Source organism: Onychostruthus taczanowskii, unplaced genomic scaffold (genome assembly GCF_017590055.1).
Source record: "Onychostruthus taczanowskii isolate IOZ18803 unplaced genomic scaffold, ASM1759005v1 scaffold104, whole genome shotgun sequence".
NCBI classification, from domain to species: domain Eukaryota; kingdom Metazoa; phylum Chordata; class Aves; order Passeriformes; family Passeridae; genus Onychostruthus; species Onychostruthus taczanowskii.
Genome location: NW_024496968.1, coordinates 333,709 through 348,168, shown reverse-complemented (window position 1 = coordinate 348,168; position 14,460 = coordinate 333,709). Strand labels below are relative to the sequence as shown.

The 14,460-nt window shown below is 38.7% G+C and overlaps 2 protein-coding genes across 2 annotated transcripts in view; one reads left to right on the top strand and one right to left on the bottom strand.

Moving 5' to 3' along the window:
- Nucleotides 1–11,042, top strand: part of TARBP1 (TAR (HIV-1) RNA binding protein 1) — a 32,509-nt gene extending 21,467 nt beyond the window's left edge. Inside the window, exons 18-30 of the mRNA XM_041414064.1 lie at nucleotides 9–208; nucleotides 356–427; nucleotides 1,589–1,709; nucleotides 2,496–2,606; nucleotides 3,150–3,299; nucleotides 4,430–4,516; nucleotides 5,075–5,271; nucleotides 5,771–5,852; nucleotides 7,183–7,354; nucleotides 7,603–7,794; nucleotides 8,754–8,878; nucleotides 9,357–9,493; nucleotides 10,666–11,042. Coding sequence (XP_041269998.1) covers nucleotides 9–208; nucleotides 356–427; nucleotides 1,589–1,709; nucleotides 2,496–2,606; nucleotides 3,150–3,299; nucleotides 4,430–4,516; nucleotides 5,075–5,271; nucleotides 5,771–5,852; nucleotides 7,183–7,354; nucleotides 7,603–7,794; nucleotides 8,754–8,878; nucleotides 9,357–9,493; nucleotides 10,666–10,831 — 1,812 coding nt within the window. The 3' untranslated portion in view covers nucleotides 10,832–11,042. The remainder of the gene's footprint in view (nucleotides 1–8; nucleotides 209–355; nucleotides 428–1,588; nucleotides 1,710–2,495; nucleotides 2,607–3,149; nucleotides 3,300–4,429; nucleotides 4,517–5,074; nucleotides 5,272–5,770; nucleotides 5,853–7,182; nucleotides 7,355–7,602; nucleotides 7,795–8,753; nucleotides 8,879–9,356; nucleotides 9,494–10,665) is intronic.
- Nucleotides 11,043–11,636: 594 nt separating this feature from the next.
- LOC121340962 (cytochrome c oxidase assembly factor 6 homolog) lies at nucleotides 11,637–13,422 on the bottom strand. Its single transcript, XM_041414076.1, has 2 exons — nucleotides 13,131–13,422; nucleotides 11,637–12,073 (listed from the first exon to the last, which is right to left on the bottom strand). Exons 1-2 carry the CDS (start codon nucleotides 13,272–13,274, stop codon nucleotides 11,978–11,980), a joined length of 240 nt encoding a protein of 79 aa, XP_041270010.1. The 5' UTR covers nucleotides 13,275–13,422; the 3' UTR covers nucleotides 11,637–11,977.
- Between the last annotated feature and the right edge of the window lie 1,038 nt (nucleotides 13,423–14,460).

The window sequence follows — 14,460 nt, the reverse complement described above, 5'->3', positions numbered from 1 at the left end:
ATTTTCAGATAATTTTCAAGCTCATAGATCTGTCCACTACAAAGACTGGAGTCTTCAATGTAGTCCTTAGTCATTGTTGTCAGTCTTGGATATTTTCCACTGTTGATGAGAGAAGTGCCTTGACAAATGCTTTCTTAAATGCTGGAAATTATAGTGAACTTATCACTGAGGCTTGTGTCTTTGGAACTGTATTTAGGAAAGATCAAAGGTATATAAAAAAATATTTGTGATTTCTATTTTAAAATGTTGTGGGTTTTTTTTTCCTTTTAAACTTTAAGATGACTCTTGAAAAACTGAAAACAGATTTTGTATGTTACTCATCTAATTTTGTTGCTTTGTCTTCTTTCATCTGAAGACACATTCAGGATGTGCATGCCTTCATAGAAAATCTTGGAGAAAAATGTGCAGCAAATGTTGTTACAGAAAGGTAATGCTTTTGAGTATACATCTTACAGTATTTGGTGTGAATTGTGTCTTTGTCCTGGTTGATGTTCTGAGAGGAAAGATGCTGATTTTGGAGTCAGCTGCTTATCATACCATCATAGGCTATCATGAGTTGGAAGGGACCCACAAGGAATATATTCATAACCTTTTAAAATACTGGTAAAAGGGTTGTACATCACATTATATTCATAATTCAAATACAAACTGTAGAAAAGTGGATTTTCAGGAAAATATATCTCACTTGTTAATCTGACTGTGGCTGAAATAACTACTTCCTCATTGTCTCACCTCAATAAAGTCATGCTTTTTGGGATGCTGAGCTAATACATACCTTGTCATTGTGAGAAAGACAGTTAAGAAACTCAGGTTTTAATGCAGCCAGATTTTGAGCTTGGCTTGTTAACATTGGTTGCAAGCCCTTTTCTTGTGTCTACTGCAAAGGCTCTGCCTCCTGCCTTTGAAATGAGGATGTTTGCTACTGGATTGTTGAATTTTCGTATAGTTTCACTTCCATTTTTATTCAGTGGAAGAAAGTCAGAGAAAAAGTTCTGTCACCTTGTATTCAGAAATGTTAGTAGTGTATAAAACCTGAACTTCTAAAAAAAATCTACTGCAGAAGTTCACTACTCCAAGAGCTTTTTGGTAATCATATATTTTCTTGCGATGCTCTGCAGCTGTCATAACCTATAATGTCATTAATTTTACACTTGCCATTAATTATTCTGGATGTCTCTACTTAACTAACAGGAATGAAGTGTTGTTTGGGATTACATATTTGTCCAAACCATAAGCATAAATTAGTTGTTAAAAGATTACAGTTTACAGGCACAAAATTTCAAAAAATTTTCTGATGCAGCTTTTTCTATAGAAAAGTTTTTTAAACACCTAGATGTTAGAGAAGAACTCTAGATACATGTTATAAAGAACTCTAGATAGACTCAGGATTGTGAACTCACTAATTTTTTTCATCACCAATGATGAACAGATTTTAAAATTCCAGTTCTGGGTATTTGCATATTGTCTCACTGTAGACAACTTGATGGCTGTATGTTCCAGATTATATCTGGTGCTTTTGTATAATTTATGAATTACCTTTGTCTAAACAAGTAGAGTTTGATTTTTATTTTTTATCAATATCTTACAGTACAAATAGAGATGATCACTATGTTCGCATTTGTGCTGTTAAATTTCTGTGCTGGTTGGATGGATCAAATACCTTGCATAAGACGTTTATGGAAGACATTTTCATCAAATTACTTGATAAGGTAAAATTAATTGCTCTCGGTATATAAATGCACTAGTACAACTAGTAACATGGAAAATATTTGCAGTTGACAGGATGCATTTGTTTGTGTAGCCCCTCTAGATTTGCTGAGTAATACGGCTTTCTTCATTGTGAGACAGAAGTTAATTCAACCAGAATAGTAAAAATTGCCTCTCTTTTTTTTTTTTTTTGTGGATATTTTGGCTTCCTGGAACACTATCGAAATTGTAACCATTGTTCCATTACAAATATTCCTTTAGGCTGCATTCTGAAGCACTGCATTTCACTTCAACTATTGCAGACTACCTCTTATATTGAGAGGGCTATTGTCTCCTCAGAATACCTTTATAGATAGAAATAATGGAGAAGGTTGGGGTCCAATTTTTGTTTATATCATAGCTGCTTATGCATTGTCAGGAGTCTAAAGTCAGTGGCAAATGACTGCAGCCGCTATTAGAACATCACCCATACGTTCTGAAGAACTAGGAATGGGTGGGCCCCTCATTCCTCTCAATTAAGTACTGCAGAGCAATTATTAATATTTGTGTTGTGAGATGGACCAAGCAGTGAAAAGTGAGCTTTAGTAGATATTTGCTGAGGATATTATTGAATTATAAGCTTCAAAATTAAATTCTTAATAAATTAAGTAAATATATTTTCCTAGGCTTATGTTCAGTGCTGCTCCTAGCTGTGTAGTAGATGCTGCTTTCTTAGTACAGAAAAGTGTATTTACATGTATTCAAATTTAAAGGAAGAATACGCAGTAAACCTTTTAATTTTCTTTCAGGATGAACTGGTATCCAGATCTAGAACACGCTATTATGCAAACTCTTTGCAGCATAGAATTAAAAACCGAGTATGGCAGACACTCTTAGTTCTTCTCCCAAAGCTTAACCAGGTATTGCTTTTTACTATTAATTTTTAAATAAATAAGTACCTACTTTCAAGACCTAATGTGGTGTCATGCAAGCTGCATATGTTAAATTACAGCAGGATATAGAAGGCATGTAGCCTGTGGCTGATGTGGAAGTTCCATGTTGTAGAAGTTAAAGTTGTAGAAATGCACTCATGCATTTCTAGAGGACACTGCAAACTGATTCTTAGATTTGTGAATTTTAGGAGGCCACATTGTTCCTGCTAAAGCTAACTAAGAATTTGTGCAGACTGTCTGATTGAAAGCTTTTCATTTAGTAAAAACGTTGCTAGTTTATGAACAGTCAAGAAATGGACAAGTGTTACTTTCATCAAATGCTGCTTCATAAGAAAATATTTGAGAAGTATAATAAAGAAATTAGATGGTTTTAAAATGTTTTCATTTGCATCTTGAAAAATATATCTAATACTATGATAAAGGGGAGAATGTTCTTTTATTTAAATTCTTTTTCTTCTTGGAAATAACTCTAATGATATACTAAAGGATTGCCTGATTTTGTTTTCTCAGAATTTTTTGTGTGGAACTCTTGACAGAGTTTTTCAGGCTGGATTCAGTAATAATCAGGCATCTGTGAAATACTTCATAGAATGGATTGTTATCTTGACTCTACATAGGTATCCCCAATTCCTTCATAAATTCTGGGATTGCTTTTGCTATGTAAGTAAGACCTTTGGCTTTCATTTGAGAATAATTTGAACAAAGGGTACAGTTTGTCACCCCATACCTTATTTTTTGTGTGTTCCAGTCTTCCTTTAAAAGCAGTGGGCTGCTGAGGAGTTTAGCTAGTGATTCTGAGCAATAATCTGAGACACTTAGAAATTTGCGACCTAAAAATGGCCAAAGGAAAGTCAATTCCTCCTGTTGAGAGATTTCCTTTCATGATGTTTTATTCTGGGCTGAGTGGAGCTGGCATAGTGAGTCAAGAGTAGTCCCATATAAGAGCCTTCAGGACCACATGGATGCCCTAGATCCTCGCTTGAAGGTCCAAGTTACTTGTGGTTTCCACAGCCCACCTTTGTCTTTTTTGTCCCATCCTCTTTGTCAGCAAGAACATGACTTGCATAATACGTATTCAGTTTGCAGCTTTTAGTGCAGACTTCTCTCACGGTGGAGTTCTGTAATGAGATTTTAGAACTGAAGCAGGGTTTGAGTGATGATACCCTGAAGTTGTGAAAGGGTTGACTGAGGAGAGCTCGAGCTGTTGGAATTTGCTGTCCTTTTAGCAGATGATAATTTGTTGGATCAAAGTGATTTCATGCTGATAACAAATGTATTAAATCACAGTGGGCCCATCCAGACCATCAGAGCAAGCAGCAAACACGTAGATTTATGAGAAAGGAATACAGATTGCAATTTTAGAGGCTCTCCTGGTGTTGAGGAATACATTTAGTGCAGGTGGCTCAGTGTGCAACTGCAGTACGAGCTGCAGACTGAGCTCTGGGTAGCAGGAGCCCCAGGCAAGAGGCTGTGGAATGGTGCTGACCTTTTGCATTCCTGGGGGAACTTGGCTGAATTTTAGCTGACTTATACCACTATATACTTCATTCTGATTGATGTGTTAGTAAAAGCAAATAACGTGGTAGGAAGAAGGAAATCCTAATAATATCAACCTTGTATTTTCAGAAATTTGGCTGTGGAAACACATAGATTTTTAATAGTGTTATTATTATTGCATGTGCATAACATGGTGTGAAAGTGCATAAAGTATAAAATAATTTTATAGATGCATATTTATTGTTACATTCTTTTTTACTTACTACATACTTTTACTACTATTTTTACTTTAGGATGAAGAAAAGCTTAAAAAAAGCATCTGCACATTTTTATCAGTGTTGGCCCACTTTGACATCATTCTTCAAAATACCTCAGAGAAGGTACATCTCTCTAAGAATGTTCATTCTTTACTCACTTCCAGTGCATATACAGAGTTCTGAATTGGAAACAGACTGCCAAAATGGTTTAACTATCTCTTTAATACCTACTTCCTACTAAGGTATCCTTTGTTATGCAAAACACTACTTCTTCCTGTCACCTCTGTAAAGTATTGGACTTAGGAAAATGAGCTAACTTAGCAGGTGTTCTGGATACATAGAGCCTGATTACCTGTGAAATTTTCTAGAATAGCTACTCTGGTTTTAAGTAAACATGTGGATGCACCTGGGTTTGTATTTCGTCCTGCTCTTTTAATCAGAAGTACGTAGAGGTTTCCTTATAGGCAGAATAATGATTTCTAAAGCAAATGAATACGTTTTCAACGAGCAAGTGAGGCTGCAGGTTTTATCCTCAGTAGATGGAAAGAAGGAAATTAATATAATTTTAAAGCTTCGTGATTTCCAAAGGGGTATCTTTTGAGGAACTTTTTCTTGGGCCACTCATAACTTCTGAATTGTACATTAAAACTTAACATGAAAGAAGCTTCTTTGTTTCTTTAGAAGCCAGCTTTGAAGAAAGCCCTCATAGTTGTTCTGCAGTGGTGTTTCAGCCACAATTTCAGCGTTCGGCTTTATGCATTAATTGCCCTTAAAAAAATCTGGGGTATGTGCAGAATGCTGCATGTGGAAGAATTTGAAGCCCTGACACCAGTTATTGAATCTAGCCTTCAACAGGTGGAAAACATGCACGGCACAGGGTTAGTAACATTCTTTACAGCTTAACATTGTTCTTCTGAGCCTTTTGCAGCAAGTTATATTTTCTAAAATGGCACTTGATAATTCTTATGGAGTTTTATGGGGGTTTTTATCTCTATTTAAAAAGAAGTTGGTGTGCAAAGACACGGTACAGAAAAAAGCAGCAAAGGGAAGACTTGGCTTAGGTTTTTTTTTTTAACAGCTAAAAGCTGACATTGAACCATAGGCTAGTATCCTGTTTCCATGGGATACTTCCTGCCAAACTCACTCCTTTTGATAATAGAATTTGGAGTTGTTTCTTTTGGGCCGTTCTTGAAACATAAGTAAAACTTATTTTCTGAATGCTGTTAATTTTTTAAAAATACTTGTTGAAGTATTTTCTTTCCTATACAAGACACAGTAAATAAATTAGGTTGCTTTATGCCAATCTTACAATTGAATTTTAAAATTTAATTTACGTTGTTTTTTAAATGTGTCTTACATTACTTTCTGCACTTGCAGGAATGCCAGAAGGAACTGGCAGCGAATCCAAGATCACTTCTTCTTTGCAACATTTCATCCAGTTGAGGATTATAGTCTAGAGGCAAGACCACACTATTTGTCTAGTTTTGCAATTGTATTTTTATCTTTTTTGGTATCTTCTAATGTGGGATGAAATTATCAACTATTATTCATTTAAACCCCGCAAAAATTACTTCACCCAGATGGGCTGTAGACTGAGATTGCATCTTAGTTTTTCTACTTGATACTGTGTTAAAAACCCAGGTCAGTTAGGAAGAGCTATGTGTGATGAATGTGCCTATCTGTGGGAATTAATCAGGTTTTATATTTGTGACTGGAAAGGTTCGTTCTAGTAACTGAAGAGCATCTACTTAGTTGAGGTAGTTTATTAGGATTTTTAAGGCATCTGTTCCCAGAAGTGACTTGAGGTTTATGTGAATGGGATAGAGATACATCACTTCCAGAGCACCTTTTTCAGCCACCTTTTTTGACACAGCTCAAATAACTAACAGCTGAATAAACATTTGCATCACTGAAAATGGAAGGAAGACAAAAATAAGGGTGCAGATAAATAGAAGAAACAGAAGAACTAAGTTCAAAATACAGGATATTCATGGATATGAATGGGGTGTATGTTTTTGCAGAAACAGTGCCATCTTTGACAGAAGAATTTTTCTTCTTTTAAATGTTGTTCTGTGAAATATTTTTGTGAACACAAATATGCTAAACAGTGGAAAGTACAAGTCCTTAACAGGAGGAAAAAAACCCACAAAGCAAGACTAATATTTGTGAAGCATTTAAATGTATTCAGGGTGCATCTTCACCTTTGTCTTGAAGGGTGCATTGGAATAAACAAAAAGTCTGTGTTTTAAACTCTTTAACTTACTCAGCCTTTCCCTTGGGATGTGTGTTTTTTCCTCCTTGGTAAATCATGGTTAGCTAGGTGTATTGGTTGTGCTGAGCTGGATTTTACCACTAGATCTTAATGCTTTCAACTGTTTTTCTTTTGACATTAAATCAATCCACATCCTTTATTAGAAAGTTCTAAGAGTATTTGACAACTCTTCAGTGTTACACATACAAGATTTTCTCTAGACCCTTGTGCTGAGAAGCATAGTGTTAATTCTTCAGTATTCTAGAATTTCAGTACAATAATCAGTGCAGATCCTCAGGAAAAGTTTAATTAGAGAATAAGTCTCGATTTATGGAAGTTTTGGATAGCACTATAAGTAAGGTTATGAATACTGAGAGACATACTGGTAAGCTGTATTAAGTACCAAGAAAAAACAAGTATTAAAAGCATAAGAGGCTAGACAGTAGACATGTTCCATTAACTACCAGGGATTAAAAATACATTATGTATTTTTGCTTGCTTTGTGACTCTTCGCTGACAACACTGTGTTCCATTGCAGACAATATTTTACATCCTTCCCCGCCTTTCGGAACTGGCCGAGGATGAATGGATTTCCCTCTCTAAATTTGACAGATTCACTGACATTCCTTTGCCAGCAGCATTTCCGTGGTGCCATTCCCGGAGGGAGCTTTGTGATCTGAAACCAAGTGACTGGTCTCAGCAAGACATGGGTAAAATATAGCCAATCTGTAGTAATTGTAATTATTTGTGTGGGGTAGCTGTGTACATCTGTATTCAGTCTGACCTCTGGTTTTCAGCTGAAGTAAACTTGCATCTATGTGAGCAGAACATGTCCCATAAAATAACAGATGATGATGAATGGTGTCTCCAGTATTACCATTTGGATTATCGTCTTTATTGAAGCACTAGTTTTCACTGCACTTGCATATCCATATGAACATACAATTTGTTGTGATAGGTTCACATTTGGCTGAAGCAGACAGCCAGACAGAGTGGACTGATGTTCAGAAGAAGATTATACCCTGGAAGAACAGTACTCCTAGTTTAGACTTGGAAATGGCATTTCAGAATCGTGCTGCTAAACTTGGCAAATCAAACAGCAGATTGATTGTGGTGGCTTCACTTATTGATAAACCTACCAATTTAGGAGGTAAGGTTGATTGCACATAGTCAAACTTTTATTTTAGACCTTGGAGCACACTTCAAGAATAGAAGTTAATTTCATTTTATGTTGATAATTAGAAAATTATTTAAGTACTGCTCAGAAGAATAGATCAATTTCCTGAAAGAAACTGGTAGCCAAAGAAAATCCTACCCACTTCAGAGAAAGGGGTCTTCTACAGTTGCATTTCAGGGGAAAAAAAGAAGGAAGTACTTACATATAGCATAGTAGAATTTTGCTGTAAATCATGCTCAGTTTCTTGCTAATTCTGCATTTGCTACAGTTCAGTTTTTCAACTGTGTATGCAATTAAAGGAAATTACTTGGGTTTTCATTTTTTTCTGTAACAATTAAATCAAGTCTTGTAAACCTACAAGATTCTCATGTCTGTTGGACAGCAGAGTCCCATTTCCCCATTAAGACTGCCTTCACGACGTGTCAGCTGTGACATAATAAATCCTGCAAATACTTTATTGCCATTTGTGTTTGATGTTAGCAGTTTCAATAACTGTAGTGAGCAATGAAAAGCCCACAAGCTAGTGCTGTCTGCACTGTAATGCTGTTATGTGTCATCCTCTTTCATTTAACAGGTCTTGGGTTTAAAGCTTAAGCTTGTGTGTGGATGTATCAAACCACCATCCTTGCTAAGGCTTGGACACTTAACTCCTTACTTTGTATAATTAGTATTGTAAAAGCATGTTGTCAAGACACAGTGCTTTTCTAATTTTTATCTTTCTGCTAAGTTACAAAACAACTTTTTCCTGTAATTTGTATGGATCAAGGTGTGGCTTGGAAGACCTGAAACTAATTAAAAATAGATAACTAAAGTAGCCATTTCTCTTTTGCATTCTTTGTCATTTTCACTTGGTCTTCTGGCTTGGTGTTTATTTTCTACACAAAAATTATTATTATTATAATAATTATTATTATTATTTCTTGTTTTTGTAGGTTTATGTCGTACAAGTGAAATATTTGGGGCATCTGCACTAGTTGTTGGCAGTCTTCATTATATACAGGATAAGCAGTTTCAGCACCTGAGTGTTTCTGCAGAGCAGTGGCTCCCTCTTGTCGAGGTGAATGGAAACATTTTAATAGCTAAAAAATATACTCAGAATCTTCAGTTTGTCAGATGCATAGTGCAGAGCCTTAACATTTTTTATCTTGATAAAAATATCTTTTTGTTTAATGGAAGCTCTTGCTGTTACCTCTGACACTTAATCTTGTATGTTTTGGGTGAATCTTATAAAAATAATTTAGAAAATACTTGCAATTTTTTATTGCTGTGATAAACTGATTATGTCAGCTGTCATTGTTACATCTTTCTTCATGGTATTGGTGGGGATATTTTGTGCCACTAACTTTGTGTTACTGAAGAGCTTTTAAGATGTTAAGCTATATATATACATGGACAGTCTTTGGGGATGAAATTCACTCATCTTAACAAATGTCCAAGTAAATTGTTTGGTTTTTTCTTTTTTTCCAATAATTTCAGAAGTTTACAAAAGGTGATATTTATATATTTTTATATTTCTCTCTACTTTTAATGCACAGGTGAAACCATCTCAGCTTGTTGATTATTTAGAGCAGAAGAAAACAGAAGGGTACACTATTATTGGTGTGGAACAAACAGCTAAAAGTTTTGATCTTACAGAATATTGCTTCCCAGAGAAATCACTATTATTGCTGGGGTAAGAGCACACACGGTTTTGTAAACCTACATCTTGCAGTCCATCCCTTTCTCTAGTCAGAGTATGGTCACATGAAAACCAAGTGACGTTGGTAAAGATGATTCTGGAATGGGAAATGATCATGGAAAGAGCAGTCCTTGGCTTTGTGTGCTAAAGACCACGAAGTACTGCTATCTACTGAATTACCCTTCTCACATTCAATAACCTATCCATACACTGCAACACCTTTTAATAAGGGGTGAAGGTAGCAACAGCACAGGTTGTATTTTTCTGGGAGTGCTGAAGACACCATCTGTTCAGCTCAGTTGCTGGAGCCCTGTCTGTGGTGAGCTCAGCCAGGAGGAGGCTGCGTTTGCCCTGCTGAGCTTGGTGAGGAGGGCTGGAGCAGACTGAGTGTGCATGGCTGGGAGGTGATTTAAAGGTTCAGGATGAGAGGCACAAGATGAAGTAGCAAGTTTTGGCAGTACAAGCAGAGCAAGGGACAACTTCAGAGAAAAGCAGTTATCAGTTTCTGTAAGCAGACAAGCCTCAGATGTGATACAAAGTGGGGGAGGCTACTTAAAGAAATCTGCAGTAAAGCACGTAAGAGTGAAAAAGCTCCTGGCATTGCAGGGCTACTGAGTGAGACCAGGAAGAAGGGCCTGGCTATCCTCTTAGGACAAAGATTTTTTTTTCCAACTTTTTTACATGTAGCTTGTTGTCAGAATGGAGCACTCATCATCACTTTCTTCCCTTCTAATTAAAAACAGCAGTTTTGATTGCCAGTAAACATCAGTATCCTCTGGTGTACTCAGTTTTTGACATTCCTTCATGCCAAGATCTGAATGTGAAGTGGGCATTTGAGCTTTCCTGCTGTGCCAGCAGCTTCATACCACGGTGATTTCACCATGAGAGTCTCTATGCTTGGGTGCTCAGCTATTGCTGGGCCAGTGAACTGAAAATTGAGTCTTCCAGCAGGTTTTGTACATCAAAACTTAAGTCAGCTCTCTCCATGCTTTCTTTGCAATGTATTACTGTTTTTTAAACAATTCACTTCTTGTCATCAATTATCCCGTAGGCAGATGTGCCATTTGTCAAAAGGTGCTTTGATGCTGTTTTAACATTTGTATTTCTTACTTTCTGGAACACACATGCCCTCTCTCAGATACAAGTTACTGTTTCTTCTTTACTAGAAATGAACATGAAGGAATCCCAGCCAACCTGATTCATCACCTGGATGTCTGTGTGGAAATTCCTCAGCAGGGCATTATCCGGTCACTCAATGTTCATGTGAGTGGAGCTCTGCTGATCTGGGAGTACACAAGACAACAAGTGATCAAGCAAAAACAGCAGCAATAACTGCCCAGAGTCTCATGCCTTACTGTACAGCTGGACGGCTTCCTACGGTGCTATGACGTGAAGTTCTGAAGAGATGAGATACAAACTCAGGGTGAATGAGGATTCTTAACTTTGCATGTTCTGTTCTCTGTAGTGTTCAGAGTGACTTTTAAATGCCTTAATACTTTACCTCCTTAAATTGTCGCATTGGAAATAAATACTATTTATATTGCAAATTGTGTGTGTTTTTTCTGCTCAATGTCAGCACAGTAGTTTGAACAATCTCAAATTCAAAACACGGGATTTTTACTGCAGGAACTTCAGTTGTGGTGACTGTGCTTGAAATTTAAGTTGTGCCTTTAACCATAGTTTTAAATGATTCCAGCACCTAGATATACTAGGTTATATGATTTTTGGAAGGTAACTCCACTTACATAATTACATTCAATGCTTGTTTAAATGCCTTCTACAGTCACATTTATTAATCCCGCTGTAACCAGTCTGTACCTTCAAATAAAGCTGCATCACTAAGGTAATCCAATTCTACAAAAGGCCATAATTTGAGAATTGTCATAAATAACTGGACATACGTCTAGCAGAGATACTGACTGAAAACATATCACCAGTGTAAAAATTCCTGTTGCTTAAAAAAAAAGAGCATACTCCAAACAGAGACTTACATATGCACAGGATGCTTCAGGTCTTCTAATGACCACTGCTGTATAAGTTAATATCTGACTTAAACTGTATTTTAAAATACTTTGAAATACTTGGTAAATGACAAATATAAATTTTATTATACAACCCACTGCTTTTGAAAAGAAAGGCAAGTTGGAATGGACTTTTTTAATTTAGGAAAAAAGTGGTTCACTTACTGAAAAACAATTTCATTTTCTCTTTAGAATATGTACATAGCAGTATTAAATAATCATTTATTCCTGTGAAACAATTTTACTAATTATACATTCAAACCCTTAAATTTGTGAACAGCCCTGCACCATATTTCTTTGACTTAAACTCATCAAAAAGCTGCCCGTGACCCCTTTTTTTAGCCCTGTGTTTCAGGGACACTGCTACATCACCAGTTCTTGCACTCAAGCAGCTTCTGTTGTTTTCTCTGGCTTTTTCCTTCTACAGTTACTCTGACTTGATTTGAGAGCACAGTTCCTAAGACTTTCCAGCAGCTTCTGGAGGACGATACCCTTCCGTTTCAAGCTTCTTTTTATATTTTAAAAAGTCTCTTCTTTTGTCAAAGTGTTTAACCTGTATAAAAAGAGAAATTGTTCTTTATAAGAAACTAGCAAGAGGAAGGGGCTTTGTGTAAGCAGTCTTTGATCACTGAACTGAAGGAGGATTTTAATGCACTAGTTAGGAGTTTCTTCTGTTGAAGACTAAAGAGTGGCATTTTAGAGTTTAGTTTTTGGGGGTTCTTTACCATTTTGAAATTGAACTTTAGTTTTAAGTTCACCACCCTGTTACTTCATGAAAATCTTATATGCTTTTCTCTTTTCACTACTTTGAACAAAAGTTATTTGTGATGCGAAGGTAAGTCCAGCAGCATTTCTATGGTATCACAGCCTACGTAACCCGAGTTCAGAGTCTAGAACTGCTGATGTGCACAGTGCAAAGCCCTGCAGATGAGACCATCATCCCTAGAGATAACAAACAGCAGAACTACACTGTTCAAAGTGTCAGCCAGTGCAGCAGCTGTGAAGGTACTCAGGCTTTTCAACTGACTTCAGTCTACCACCTGCAACAGGAACTGTTCAGACCCTCCAACACCACTGCTACCAAAGGGCAGTGCCCATTAAAAAAGAATTACAGCTTGAGATCAGGAAACTAAAAAACACAACATGAATGGATTACATTGCAGTCAGGTGCCTTACTGTGAAATTACACTGCAGGAAAAAAAGGTATTTTTATGCACAAGGTATCAGATGCCTGTCTTAAAATGCTAGGCACTGCATGGTCTATATGGCAGTTCTCTTCTGTACTGGCCTTTAAATGGGAATTTCTGGGTACTTCTACAAGCTTCTAAAACTTTTTTGGTTTAATTACAACAATAACCCTGTGTGTTTATGTGGAAGTCTGAGACACTATTTTCCCTTCTCTTTGTACTATACCCTTAACAGTGCTTTTCTGAGTTCTCGGGCCATCAGGGGTGCGCTCAGGAGCCGTCCTTTCCCAGCCAGCCAGAAGTGTGCGAACCAGGCTACCCCTGACAGTACGGCGAGCTCCTGGCTGCCCAGGCAGGCTAATACTGCGGGAAGCCGGAGCTGCATCCCGCCGCGGCTGCCGGCGATCCGCGCTCGGTGCTCACCCACTGCTGCGGGCAGCGCGACTCGAAGGCCCGGCGCAGCTTCTCGCACTTGGCGGCGTCATCCCCGTGGCTGTCCAGGCACTGCCAGAACTCGTCCCGGGCCCCCCAGCACGCCTTCCTCTCCTCCATCGTCGGCGCCGCCATCACGGCTGCCGCCCTGAACACAAGGAGGCCGCCGTCCGAGCGCTCCCGCCGTGCCGCAGCTGCGGAGGAAGGCGCTGCCGCCGCCGGGAGAGCCCCGCAATTCCCCACGCACACCCCCGCCCGCCAAGGTCGCGCTCCGGAAGCGATCCCGGCCCTTTCCCGGGCCGGGGCGGCCCCGGCGTGTCCCGCCCCGCCGCGTCCCGCCCTGCCGCCTGTCCCGCCCCGCGGTGCCGGCGCAGCGCTGCCGCTCCTGCCGTGCGCGGGGTTCTCCCGATGCCGTCCCCGTCAGGGCTGCTGCAGCCGCTCGGTCGCAGAAGGTGTTTGGAAGTATCAGTTGCCTGATATGCTTTTCCGTACTTAATTTCTTTCCGGTGTCCTCCTCTGTTGTCCAGCGCACGGTAAACAGCTGTTCTTCTCGTGAGTTCCGTGCAGTGCATAGTAATGGATTGTCTGCTCGGAGAAACGAAGTGTCTCTGCTTTCCTTTTTGATGCATAAGAAAAATAGCTGGATAAAATCACGGTGCAAAATGTTTGGGGCCGGGACCGGTTTCCATGTGGTATTCGTAAAGCCAACTCGGAGTTGGAACCCGAGTTCGGTAGTGCTGAGCAATGGCACGTGCTCTGAGCTACTGCAGGCTTTGCTAATTTAATGAATTAGGGGGAAAAAAAAAATCTGAGAGCACTTACAGCACTGGAAATTTGCCGCGCTTTAAATAGCATGACAGTAAGGTAGTGACTGGGTGGAAGGCTGATAAAGATAGCATATACATATAATGCATTTTTGACAGTTTTCCTTGCAGGAGGGTTCCTCCTGAGAGCTGGTCCATTGATTTCATGTAGTATGCACAAACCACTCTAGAAAGGTTTCTTGGAACGGACTCTGTCACGGAAGCAAGCTGAAAGTGAAAGAAAAACATACCCGTAGTCAAGGTGGTAAAAGAGCAGGAGAAGCGTGGGGGCAGCCAGGTGGTGACCGAAGTCTGCAGCTCTGGCAGAGAGCATCCCGAGGCACGCTCTGTTCCATTATTTCATTTGGGACTCGGTGGCATTTCCTGCATGCCAAAAGAATTGGCGGTGTCCTTTCATGCATCAATTCCACCTGGTAATGTGGGCCAGTTTTGCATTTTTAAAAGCTATGGCACATGTTTCCATAGTAACACACTGCAGTTTTGGGAAAGGTGACATT